Consider the following 11,513-nt stretch of genomic DNA (forward strand, 5'->3'; position numbering starts at 1 on the left):
TGTTATTGCCTGGTTACTGCCCACCTCCCAACTCTTCTGGGCTTAATCTGACTTGTACTTACTTGTGTTTTAAAACATGTAAGAAGGAGAGAGAGAAACAACCGCAAACAACTAGAAATGCTTTGTAATGCTGGAAGGCACAGGCTAAGAACTACATCTTGCAAAGCACCCAGGTCCGTCTCTCCAGTCCAGGCATCTCTCGCCTACAGTTCTCCCCTAGCGTTGCAAAGGATGCTTCTGTGCTGGTGCCATTCTTCAGACTTTGGTTATTTGCCTTTTGATTTCTGGGGACAGAGCCTCTTCCGCGACTCTTTTTGGTAAAACTGGAGGAACACCCCCCTCTATTTTTTCCGTAACCGGCTCCTGCAATGGTGGGAAGGCGTTCTTGCTGCGGCCATGGGGCACCCCTGTTAATATTGGTAGATTGGATCCCTTTGCCCAGTCGGGACTGAAAGACGGGGCTGCACTTTCAAGCACAGATGCCCAGCTTCTGCCAGCTGCATCTGGGAACTGTGTTGTGCCTGACTTGCTGTGTCCCCCCCCCCAAGATGGGGGCACTGCCCATATAGTGACAGAGATGGGAGAGGGGATCAGTCTAGCATGGGATTTTCCTCCAAGGGGCACAGAGGGGTGGATACATCCAGCAGGGTGGCTTTTCGGCCCCTTTTGCAGCAGACTAGTGCATTTCGGAGGAGGCCAGACTTGCACCCTCCACAGCTGCTGATGCTCTTCTATGAGGCTGGTGAGGATGGGGCTCAGAATTCGTACTGGGAAACGAAGACTGTGATCTTGAAGATGTGTTTCCCCAGGAGGGTCTTCCGGGCAAACTCGCTCATCTCCAGCTCCACCTCCAGTGTCATCGGCCCCACAGCTGGCCGGGTGAGCACCAGCTCCCCTGTGTGCTGGTCCAAGCGCTGCACAACCAGCTTCCCCTGGCCGTTGCCCCCTAAGATGCTGAAGCGCAGGCTGTCTCCCACAAAGCGGCTGGTGGACATCTTGAAGAGGATCCTAGGCACAGTGCGGTTGGATGGGAGTGGCAAGTAATGGAACGAGATGGAGTTGGCCGCCCTCCGACAGGCGTTGTTCTCCATGGGACAAGGGCTGCGCTCGCACTGCCTAGGAGAGGATGTAGAAGAGGCACTCAGGCAGGGCCAACTGGAGACATGTTGCCCCATCAAAGCAGGCCTGGAGGGGGTCCCCAACATTCCCTATACCCAGAAACAGCTTTATTGCACAGAGCCAGACCTTTGATTCATCTAGCCTGGTACTGTGTCCTGAGCCTGGTGGCAGCCCATCCTTACCTGCTCTTCTACAGGAGATGCTGAGGACTAAACCTGGGACCTTTTGCATGCAAAGTCATGGGCTGACCCACTGAGCTACTGGGATGAGTGGACCAAACATTAGGAATAACTTTGATGCAAGAGTTGTTGACAGTGGAACGGACTACCGTGGGAGATGGTAGACTCTCCTTCATAGGAGGTTTATAAGCAGAGGTTGGATGGCCATCTGTCAGGGACTCTTCAGCTGTGATTCCTGCATTGCAGGGGGTTGGACTAGATGGCCCCTAGGTGCACCTCCCAACTCTACAATCCTATCTTTAATGGATGCCAGCCTGTATAACAAATTGGGGTGCTCGCAGTGAGATGGAAATAGCAGAGTCCTGCTGGCTTTGTGGACCTCTGATTGGCTTAATAAATGGTTCTGTAAATAGAAAATAGGAGGGGCGTCTTTAGACTCCAGCCGCCATCTGCTACACTGTGCCTCTGGAATATATTCCTCAGCCTTTCAAATGTGGCAATGAGGCTTGCAGAGAAGGAGGGAACTTCCAGCGGTGCCAGTGCAAGTCCCTCCCTCCTCCATAAGGCTCAATGCTATGCAGGGGCTCATAGAATCGTAGAACTATAGAGTTGGAAGGGAGCACCCTAACTCTGGGCAATGGAAGAATTCTTTGGCCAACATGGGGCTCAACCTCGTGACTCTGAGATTAAGCATCTCATGCTCTGCCAACTGAGCTATTCCAGACGCTTGGTTTTTGTTTGGGCAGGAGAGAGAGAGAGAAGGGAATAAAGCATTGGGATATTGTTGGGAGACTGTATAAGAGCATAAGGCAAGCCTGCTGGACCAGCCCAATGGCCCCTGCTCTCAGGGGCCAACCACAGGGGCCCCAGCACAAAAACACTCCACCCCACAGCAGGGCTTCCAGCAACTGGTATTCAGAAGCTTTATAGCCACCCTGGCTAATAGTCTTATCCCCCATTAATTAAAGACCCATTAATTTGTCTTAAAGATGTCTAGGTTAGTGGCCATCACTGCGTCCTGTGGGAGTGAGTTCCACAGTTTAACTATGTGCGATATAACAAGGTGCTCACATCAGCTGAAAACAGTCCCTGGTCAGTCGATTCCCACAGCATCTTGATCCATACGGCATGCAAAGTGGGATGGCCACCATCTCCGTTCTGGCTCACCTTGGAGCTCAAGGGGCAGAAGAGCAAAGGGAAGCTCTAGGGGGAATTGGGGTGGATGCTCTGGGAGGCTACGAGGTGCTTCTGCCCAGCGCTGCAGGCAGGGAGTGGAGCAGTTGCTGGCAAAGGTGCCACTTCCACCCTGAGTGAACTCTAGCGTTTGTACTTACATGGCTGAAGTCTTGACGTAGCTGATATTGAGTTGGGCCTTGGGGCATTCGGGCCGCACACAGCGGAAGCCCCCAAAGACGTTGATGCAGGTCTGTCCCTGGCTGCAGTTGTGCTGGTTCTCTGCGCACTCGTCCACATCTTGCAAACACAACAGGGAGAGTTTGTTTGCTGCCATGCCCTCCTTCAGCCTCCTAGAACACACAGCTCAGGGCAGCTCCTCTCCCGGCTGACCCCCAATTATTCTCCCTTACCCCGCCCCTCGCAAAGGCACTCACCGTTGCATGAATTGGTGTCACCCTGGAGCTGGTAGCCATGGGGACAAGTGCACCGATAGGCTCCGGGCAGGTTCACACATTTGTGGAGGCAGATGCGGGTGTGGCGGCCGGTCTGGAAGAGCTGGCACTCATCGATATCTGGAGGGGAGGCAGCAGTTAGTCTGCTGAGTGACCCTATACCCTCCAGAGACTTCCAGCCCCTGATGAGCACTTGTGGAAATCACTGCCCAGACAAAGGCAAACTCACCACGCAAGGAAGCGCTACAACCAATGATGGTGGAGGGGGGGCATTTTGGCTAAGAGGCAGCTCGTGGGCAGGCAGCTGGAGTTGCTTGCTTCCAGGATCAGACCCCATGAGCACAAATTGCCCAGCTGCACACCAGCGCAAGCTGCAACGTGGGAAGTCCACTGAGAAAAGACACTCCATTGGGTCAGAGCTAAATCGAGGCATGATCGTGTGACTGTTGCTTCCTAGGAATCTGATACAGTGCTTGGAACCTAAGCAGAGCCCTGGAGCTGGATCAGACCAAAGCCCTGCTAGGCCAGCATCCTGAATCCACAGTGGCCAGCTAGATGCTTTCAGGAAGCCCATCAGCAAGGCTTGGAGGCTATTAGCCCCCCTCCTTTTCTGTTCTCCTGCCACTAACATTATTTGCTTCCCATCAGGGGAGGCTAATGAGGGTCTGATTGCATCACTGGGAGATGACAGCCCCCTCAACCCCATTTTTAAGTCAAGTCTTCGGCATATGCTCTATAGATATAGTAAGGGAAAGTGTTCAGGCACTAAAAAGCTACAAAATAACTTGGCCACAGCTGCCCTTGCCCAGAGTACTGCCTGCTGGTCATAACAATGGGCATTTGGGTAGTGCAGAGTAATTGGACTAGTGCCTGAATCATGAGGATGGTGCAATCCAGACAGAAAGGTGCATTCCAAGGTGGGGATGCAAAAGGTAAAAAGGAGCCCCCACTGGATCAGATTGAAGGGCTCCATCTTGTTCTGCCTTCCTCCCAAGCTACTGTCCTTCAGAAGCTTTGGACTTCAATTCCCATCAACCCAGCCCAGCAAACATCTGGAGGGCATCAGGCTGGGGAAGGGATGCTCTAGTTCAAACTGAGATCCATTTAGACCAGCATCCTGATCTAGACCGGCCTACAGCTCACTGGCAGAGCATCTGCCTTGCCAGGAGGTGCTCCCAGGTTCAATTTCCAGCATCATCTCCAGGCAGCATTGGGACAGACTCCCTGCCTGAAATCTTGGAGAGCAGCGGCTAGTCAGTGAGCTAGATGGACCAAGGGTCTAACTCGGTATAAGGTATAAGGCTTCCTATGTCCCCTGGGATAGTCTCCAGGAAGGCCACAAGGAGCCAGGCATTCAGGCAACAGCTGGGTTTGTCCCCAGTGCTATGTGGCATTCAGCCCAGGACAGATATATGTACAAAAGATTCCCTGAAGGAAGAAAGTCTGAAGATCTCTGGTTTGCATGTGGGAAGATGGCGAGGGGAGGAAATCCCTCTGTTTCTGGGAAGCACAAGACACCAGCTCTGTTGACCTACCAAACCCGCTTCCCCCTTACCTTGGCAGAGGCCTCCTGTCTGCATCTGGAAGCCTGGGTCGCAACTGCACTGGCGTGAGCCCAGGAGGTTGTCGGCACAACGGGGCTGTCGGCTAAAGGACGAGTTGCTGAGCGTCGCCCAATCTGTGGTCAGGAGGCAGCTGTCAGTTCTTTGCACCAATGCCCAATAGAGTAAAGGAGCAGGGGACATAGACCCCTAGCTGAGTCACATAGCGCAGGCCTCTTATGAACCCCATGTGCTCAGCCTAACCAAGCCGATGTGGAAACATCTCCAGGCACCCACCTCCCATGTTCCCAGTCCCCAGGGTCTTTGCTTCCCTTTTCTGCCATGAGGACAGGGGTATCGCAGCCCCTCTGCTACTTACAGGAGTACAGTGGGGCTTGGCAAGTGCTGCCTGACCAACCACTGGGGCACAAGCAGCTGTAGCGGTGGATGCCATCCAGGCAGGTCCCGCCGTTGGCACAGGGGTTGCTGGCACACTCGTTGATGCCTGAGTTGAGGAAAGAAGGGAAGGGAGAAACTGCATTACATGCAAACAGCCATCATTTTGGACCAGCAGAAGGGAGATGGAGAACCTCTGAGCCCATGCTGATAATCGGAATTGGTTTTCAGCACAAGAATGGAGCAGAGCTCACAGCCTTTCCATGCAAGCGCCAATTCCTCGTTGGTTCCTTTGCCTGGGAAGCCATGTTATGGTTACAAAAAAATTGCAGGCCCAACATCCTTGTTGGGAAAATTGGCCAGAGATCAACCTATAGGTATATCAGCAGGAGTGGGGGCTGTTAGGAGGAACCCCCCCCTTTTTATGATACCTGGCAATCTCAAGCTATTCCTTCTACCAGCCAGGACACACTCACCTTTGCAGACAGGCTGCTGTCCGCTCCACTTGTGGTTCTCCAGGCACACCCGTGTCTCAGTCCCCACCAGGAGGAAACCAGCATCACAGACAAAATGTACCTCGTGACCCACGGACGTCCTCTTTCCCAGCCTCCGGCCGTTCAAGGGTGCTGGCAAGGGGGTACAGCTCTCTGTTGGGGGATCAGAAAAGTTGGGAGAGTGAGTCTCCCCAGGCTCTTTTCCTATCGTAGCCTGTGGCTGTTGTTTTCTTGTATACATTAAGTAGCAAAATGCCACTTAAATGAAACAGCGTTATATCCAATGCTGGGGTTCTCATGAGGCAAACTAGGCAGCTGCCCAGGGCACAGACCTCAGAGGAGCTCAGTACTGACCTCTGAGGGGCACGGTTTTATTCAGATCTGTTTTTATTATATCTTATACATTTCTGATATTATTTTGCTTTTATTTTATATTTTGAAGAGTTTTATCGTTTCTGAAGTAAGTCATAAATTAGAATTGTTTTTCATGTAGATATGAAATAGACCATAGTTGATTGGAGGTCACACACACAGTGAAAAGTGAGATTTTGATGTGCCTGAAACTGAAACTTTTAAGAGACTTAACTTTTAACATCACAATTCACAATAAATTCCAACTTTTGTATTTGAAGAAGATAATCAAATATCGTTGCATTACTTATTCTTGCGATTAAAAATAAACCCATCCGTTTCAAGTTTTGTGCTTTTCATTTTTTTCTACAAGACATCTGTTTTTGAAAACTGAAATTGGCATTTTTGGGGGCGGGGCGTGTTGTGTGCAAGTAGTTCGCTTTGCCCAGGGTGCAAAATAGTCTGGCATCAGCACGGGGTATAGCATTACAACATTATCTTTATATGTTTTTAGCTTTTTGCTTTTTTATCTGGGTTGCTTTACTTTGTATAAGCTGAGTCCCAGTCTGGTCCAGTATGGGATATATATAAATATAAAAATAATAGTAACAGATGAGTTTTTAGAAACCCTGAGTTGTATGCAACTTCATAATAATAATAATAATTATGAAATTTATATCCCGCCCATCTTTCTGGGTTTCCCCAGCTACTCTGGGCTGCTTACAACATATATAAAAACACAACAAAGCATCAACTTGATTCTACTTACAGTTCACCCACTGAAATTAATGAACCCGAGTTAATCATGTCTATTAAATTCAATGGGTCTACTATGAGTAGAGCTACCACTGGAAACAATTCCCCCTTTCCAGTCCCCATTTTTAAAGAGTTGATTGGATGCAGCAAAAAGCCATCCCCTAGACATTCAAAACACAACAGCCTCAGGGTTGCCCTGTGTCCTGCCCGCATGTACACACACACACACACACACACACACACACACTTCTGCAGTCTGTGCTTCTCTCTCCTTTTACCATTGTGCTTGGCTGCCTGCTGGTGGAGACTGCCTTGCAAAATGGCCAGCTGCTTCTTGAAGTTGCGCAGGCTCTGCAGCTGGGCAGCCTCGTGCGAAGACAGCAGCTTCTGCATCTGCCGGATGGCGCTGGAAACTTGCTGGTCGCTTAGGCAGCCCTGCAGGGGGTGGGGGGGGAAAGAAGGAAGGAAGCAGCGTTGGCAGGGAAGTGGAAGGAACGGCCCACCAGGTATCACTAACAAAGGCTCGTGGCAAATTGTAACTGATGATGCTCACGCACACACAAACACCCACCCACCACCGCTGCAGAGGAGGAGTCACTCCATCCGTTGTTCATTCTGGCTGCCCTTTGCCGAACCTTTTTCACCTCTGCAATATCCTTTTGGAGGCGAGTACAGAATGTTTAGATGGTGCCTCCAGGCTCACAATGCACATTATAGGCAAGATCAGGCCTCTGCATCCAAGGCATGCAATCTGGCCCAGAAAAACACTTCTTTGGCATTCCTGTTCTAAGACCAAGGACTGGAGCTCTCCACCCCACACTGCCCATTGCTGAAGTTTCATACACCAGCCTGTCTAAGTTGAGGGTGGTGAGAAAATGTTCTGCTTACAACCTTTAGCCATGCTGGCTGGGGGTGATGGGAATTAGAGCCCCAAACATCTGGTGGGCACCAGGCTGGGAAATCAGGGAGGGATTTCACCCATCCATCCATTACATTTATATCCCACCTTTCCTCCAGGAAGCTTAAGGTAGCCTACATACTTCTCTTATCCTCTCTTTCAAATCAGAACCAGTGAAGGCAGTGAAGGTCCTGTGTGAGTGCCTGGAGGCGGTTGGAGGATGGATGGCGGCTAACAGATTGAGATTGAATCCTGACAAGACAGAAGTACTGTTTGTGGGGGACAGGAAGCAGGCAGGTGTGGAGGACTCCCTGGTCCTAAACGGAGTAACTGTGCCCCTGAAAGACCAGGTGTGCAGCCTGGGAGTCATTTTGGACTCACAGCTGTCCATGGAGGCGCAGGTCAATTCTGTGTCCAGGGCAGCTGTCTATCAGCTCCATCTGGTACGCAGGCTGAGACCCTACCTGACTGCGGACTGCCTCGCCAGAGTGGTGCATGCTCTGGTTATCTCCCGCTTGGATTACTGCAATGCGCTCTATGTGGGGCTACCTTTGCAGGTGACCCGGAAACTACAACTTTCAATGTGCTCTATGTGGGACTACCTTTGAAGGTGACCCAGAAACTACAACTAATCCAGAATGTGGCAGCTAGACTGGTGACTGGGAGCGGCCGCCGAGACCACATAACACCGGTCTTGAAAGACCTACATTGGCTCCCAGTACGTTTCCGAGCACAATTCAAAGTGCTGGTGCTGACCTTTAAAGCCCTAAATGGCCTCGGTCTAGTATACCTGAAGGAGCATCTCCACCCCCATCGTTCTGCCCAAACACTGAGGTCCAGCACCGAGGCCCTTCTGGCGGTTCTCTCACTGCGAGAAGCAAAGCTACAGGGAACCAGGCAGAGGGCCTTCTCGGTAGTGGCACCCTCCCATCAGAGGTCAGAGAGATAAACAACTACCTGACTTTTAGAAAATACCTAAAGGCAGCCTTGTTTAGGGAAGTTTTTAATCTGTGATATTTGATGTATTTTAATGTTTGTTGGAAGCCGCGCAGAGTGGCAGGGGAAGCCCAGCCAGATGGGTGAGGTATAAATAATAAATTATCATCATCATCATCATCATCATCCATTTTGTCATCACAACAACCACTGGTTGCTTGGCTTGACAAGAGCTTTAGCTTTGAACTCTTTCATCTATCAGGGTCCACTCCTAAGGACCAAGCACATCTGAGCTCTGCACCCAAACCTACAGGCACCACCCCCTGCCTCCTACTGGTTCCACACCAGCCCTCCCAGGTTCAGGATTCAGCATCATTTATCTTACCTGGGAGTTGCTATGAGGCAACTGTAGGATACCCAGGACCACCACAGCCGTTATCTGGGGCAGCATCTTCTTTCCGGCTTTAGAACAGGTTCAGCAGTTAGGAAAAGGACAGTGGATTCTCTGCAAAGCTTCCTCAGCTATCCTTGGTCAGCTAAAGGAAGGAAGGGGAGTCTGTGAGAGGGCAGCTAGTGTTCCACCCACATAAGGCAGGCCTTCCAGGTGTCTTTCCAAGGAAAGAGGTGACAGGTATTCTCAGATCATTGCAAACCTCAATACAGTACTGTATTCCGGTCCCCAAACTGTGAGCCATCTGGCTCCATAAAGACATTCTGGCAGCAGTGCAAACGGAGATTGCCAACTGACCAGGATTTAAGAGCCTGGCCTGCTCCTGTACCTTAATTAGCATAGAAAAAAAGCACAGTCACCTGTTGCTATCTAAAAACTATCACCAACAGCAGCCATTCCATCAGGCTGCAGAGCAAAGGGAGAAGATGAAAGCACTGCTACTTTGTCAGCTCTGCTGAGAGACTTTCCTTGGCTGTCAACAGAGAGCAGCCATTCCATCAGGGGGAAAAGCCAAGGGAGAGGTGGGATGCAGGGCAACAGACATTTAAAAGACAAGGCTTTCCCCGAAGAAACCTGGGAACTGTAGTCTGTTAAAGGTGCTTTAATAAATGCAAGGTGTGTATGCCATTGGCTCTTTGCTTCATCTGTCTCCTCGCGGGAGCCGTTCCATCCTGCTTCAGCAGGAAGCAGGACACTCCATCGGCTCTAACATGAGACCAACTCTTTTGTCTCCTCTTCTGGTTGAACTGTTTCCATCTCAGCTGGTCCTCATCTGAATTCTCTAGCTTTAAGAATGGGTGCTTTGGTTTGCTCCCCGACTCCCCCCCCCCAAAAAATCCGTTTTGTTTCTTGTGTCTCTGAGACGGTAAGCCGAAGGACAGGGGCTCTTTTGTTTTGTTTGCCTTGATCTTACATAAGCTGTGCTGGGAGCCCTTTTCTTGTTTCCCCCTCTCGCTGAAGATAGGGGTAAGAAAACACTTTGAACGAAACAAGGAAGATCAAACATCCTTAAAGGTAGCAAGCCTAGAGCGGAATGCCATTGACTGGGCCCCACCAGCACCCCAAGGAATTGGATGGTGAGAAAGTGCTCTGGCTTAGTGCTTAGCCATCCTGGTGCCCTGCAGACGTTTCAGACTGTGACTCCCTTCAGCCCCAGCATCATAGGGCCATGTCAGCTGACACCTCTGGAGGGCACCAGGTTAGGGAAGGCTGCTCTGCTAGAATCCTTGCAATTTAACCCCTCTCTTCAGGGTTACAGCTTCCAGACTTCCTTGAGGGGACAGCATAACTCCTGGATCTCTTTTCAAGCCTGCAACGTGCACAAGAGCCTGGCTAGGCACTAGGAAACTGCTTTGAACTGAGGCAAACCAAAGGTCCGCCTAACTCAGTATTGCCAACAGTGACCGGCAGCAGCTCTTTCAAGCAGAGGACATTCCCAGCCCACGGATAGGAACCTGGGACCTTCTGCGCCACCCCTTGGCTACAATCCTAACCCAAAAGCACATCCGGGACGCCCATGCCTTCTACCAAGTGAGGCAACTGGTCCACCTAGCAGCTCATCATTGCTTACACTGACCGACAGCGGTATCCAACAGCCTTCCTTGGAGACGATGTCGTGCAAAGCAGATGTCCCGCCACTGCGCCCCAGCCTTTCTCTAAGCTGAAGGGCAGGGAGGAAGGCGCTTCTCCCCACCCCCCACGTCAGGGGGGCTGGGGGCCTCGGCGCCCAGCCGCTTTGCTGGCACAGACCCGCGCCCCTCGCCCGGCCCTCTGGGCGCCCGGAGTCCCACGAAAAGCAGCAGCAGAGCCAGCCCGCTTCGGGGGGACGGGCGGGGCCCGGGGGGAGGCCGCTGTTGCTGCCTTTGCTTGCAGCGCGTGGGACCAGGCAGACCCTCCCCAGGAACCGAGACCCCTCCCCCCTCCCCTTCCAAGCCTGCCTCCCCACGCGTCTCTCTCCCTAAAGGCACCTCGAGGAAAAGTTGCACGGACCTGCGGGGCGGCTTCCCTGGAAGGCGCGGAAGTCCGAGCGGCGGCAGCAGCAGCAGGAGTAGATGGAGCCTCACCGGGTGCGCGCAAGAGATCAGCCCCTCGGCCGCCTTGCAGACTGGGAGCGGGTCGCTCTTGCCCGCCCTGGCCGAGGCGGGGCGAGATGTTGGCCTCGTTGGCACCAGCTCAACGGGCACGCCGGAGGCCCCGCGCGGCCCGGATTGGGCGGCGGCAGAGGGCTGGCGAGGGGAGCCCGGGCGGGCCACCCGCGTGCCCAGCAGATACCCGCGGCCGACATCCTTTCCCCCTCGGCGGGAGAAAGCGGCAGGAGTGCCAACTTGGCCCCGCGACTGTGGGTGCCCGGGGCCGTGGCTGCGACACACACATTCTACTCATGAAAAAATACGCTGATTCCCGGACCGTCCGCGGGCCGCCGGATTTAGAAAGCGATTGGGCTGGATCCGGCCCCCGGGCCTTAGTTTGCCTACCCATGGTCTCTAGGTGGGCTCCACACGGGTTGTTGCTGTTATTATGATAAATTATATTTATTGGTCGCTTTCCCCAAAACGCTGCACTCAAAGTGCCTTACAAAACCAAACCAAAAGCAGATAGAAAACCAAGAAGCAACACAACCGAAAATTCTCGCCACAACATGCACAGATCCACCCCGTGTGAGAGCCAGTGCAGTGGAGTGGTTAAGAGTGTACGCCCCTGGGAGATGGTCCCTGATGAACCATGAAGCTCACTGGGGCTGATCACTGCCTCTGGGACTAACCCT

The 11,513-nt window shown here is 52.2% G+C and overlaps 1 protein-coding gene across 1 annotated transcript; it reads right to left on the reverse strand.

Moving 5' to 3' along the window:
• LOC118087191 (fibulin-7) lies at positions 1-10,814 on the reverse strand. The gene is made up of 9 exons (XM_035119611.2): positions 10,739-10,814; positions 8,684-8,834; positions 6,743-6,899; positions 5,340-5,510; positions 4,847-4,972; positions 4,482-4,604; positions 2,909-3,046; positions 2,633-2,771; positions 1-1,116 (listed from the first exon to the last, which is right to left on the reverse strand). The coding sequence occupies exons 2-9, from the start codon at positions 8,747-8,749 to the stop codon at positions 756-758; spliced, it is 1,281 nt and encodes a 426-aa protein (XP_034975502.1). The 5' UTR covers positions 8,750-8,834; positions 10,739-10,814; the 3' UTR covers positions 1-755.
• Between the last annotated feature and the right edge of the window lie 699 nt (positions 10,815-11,513).

The sequence above is a fragment of the Zootoca vivipara genome, chromosome 6, assembly GCF_963506605.1.
Source record: "Zootoca vivipara chromosome 6, rZooViv1.1, whole genome shotgun sequence".
NCBI lineage: Eukaryota > Metazoa > Chordata > Lepidosauria > Squamata > Lacertidae > Zootoca > Zootoca vivipara.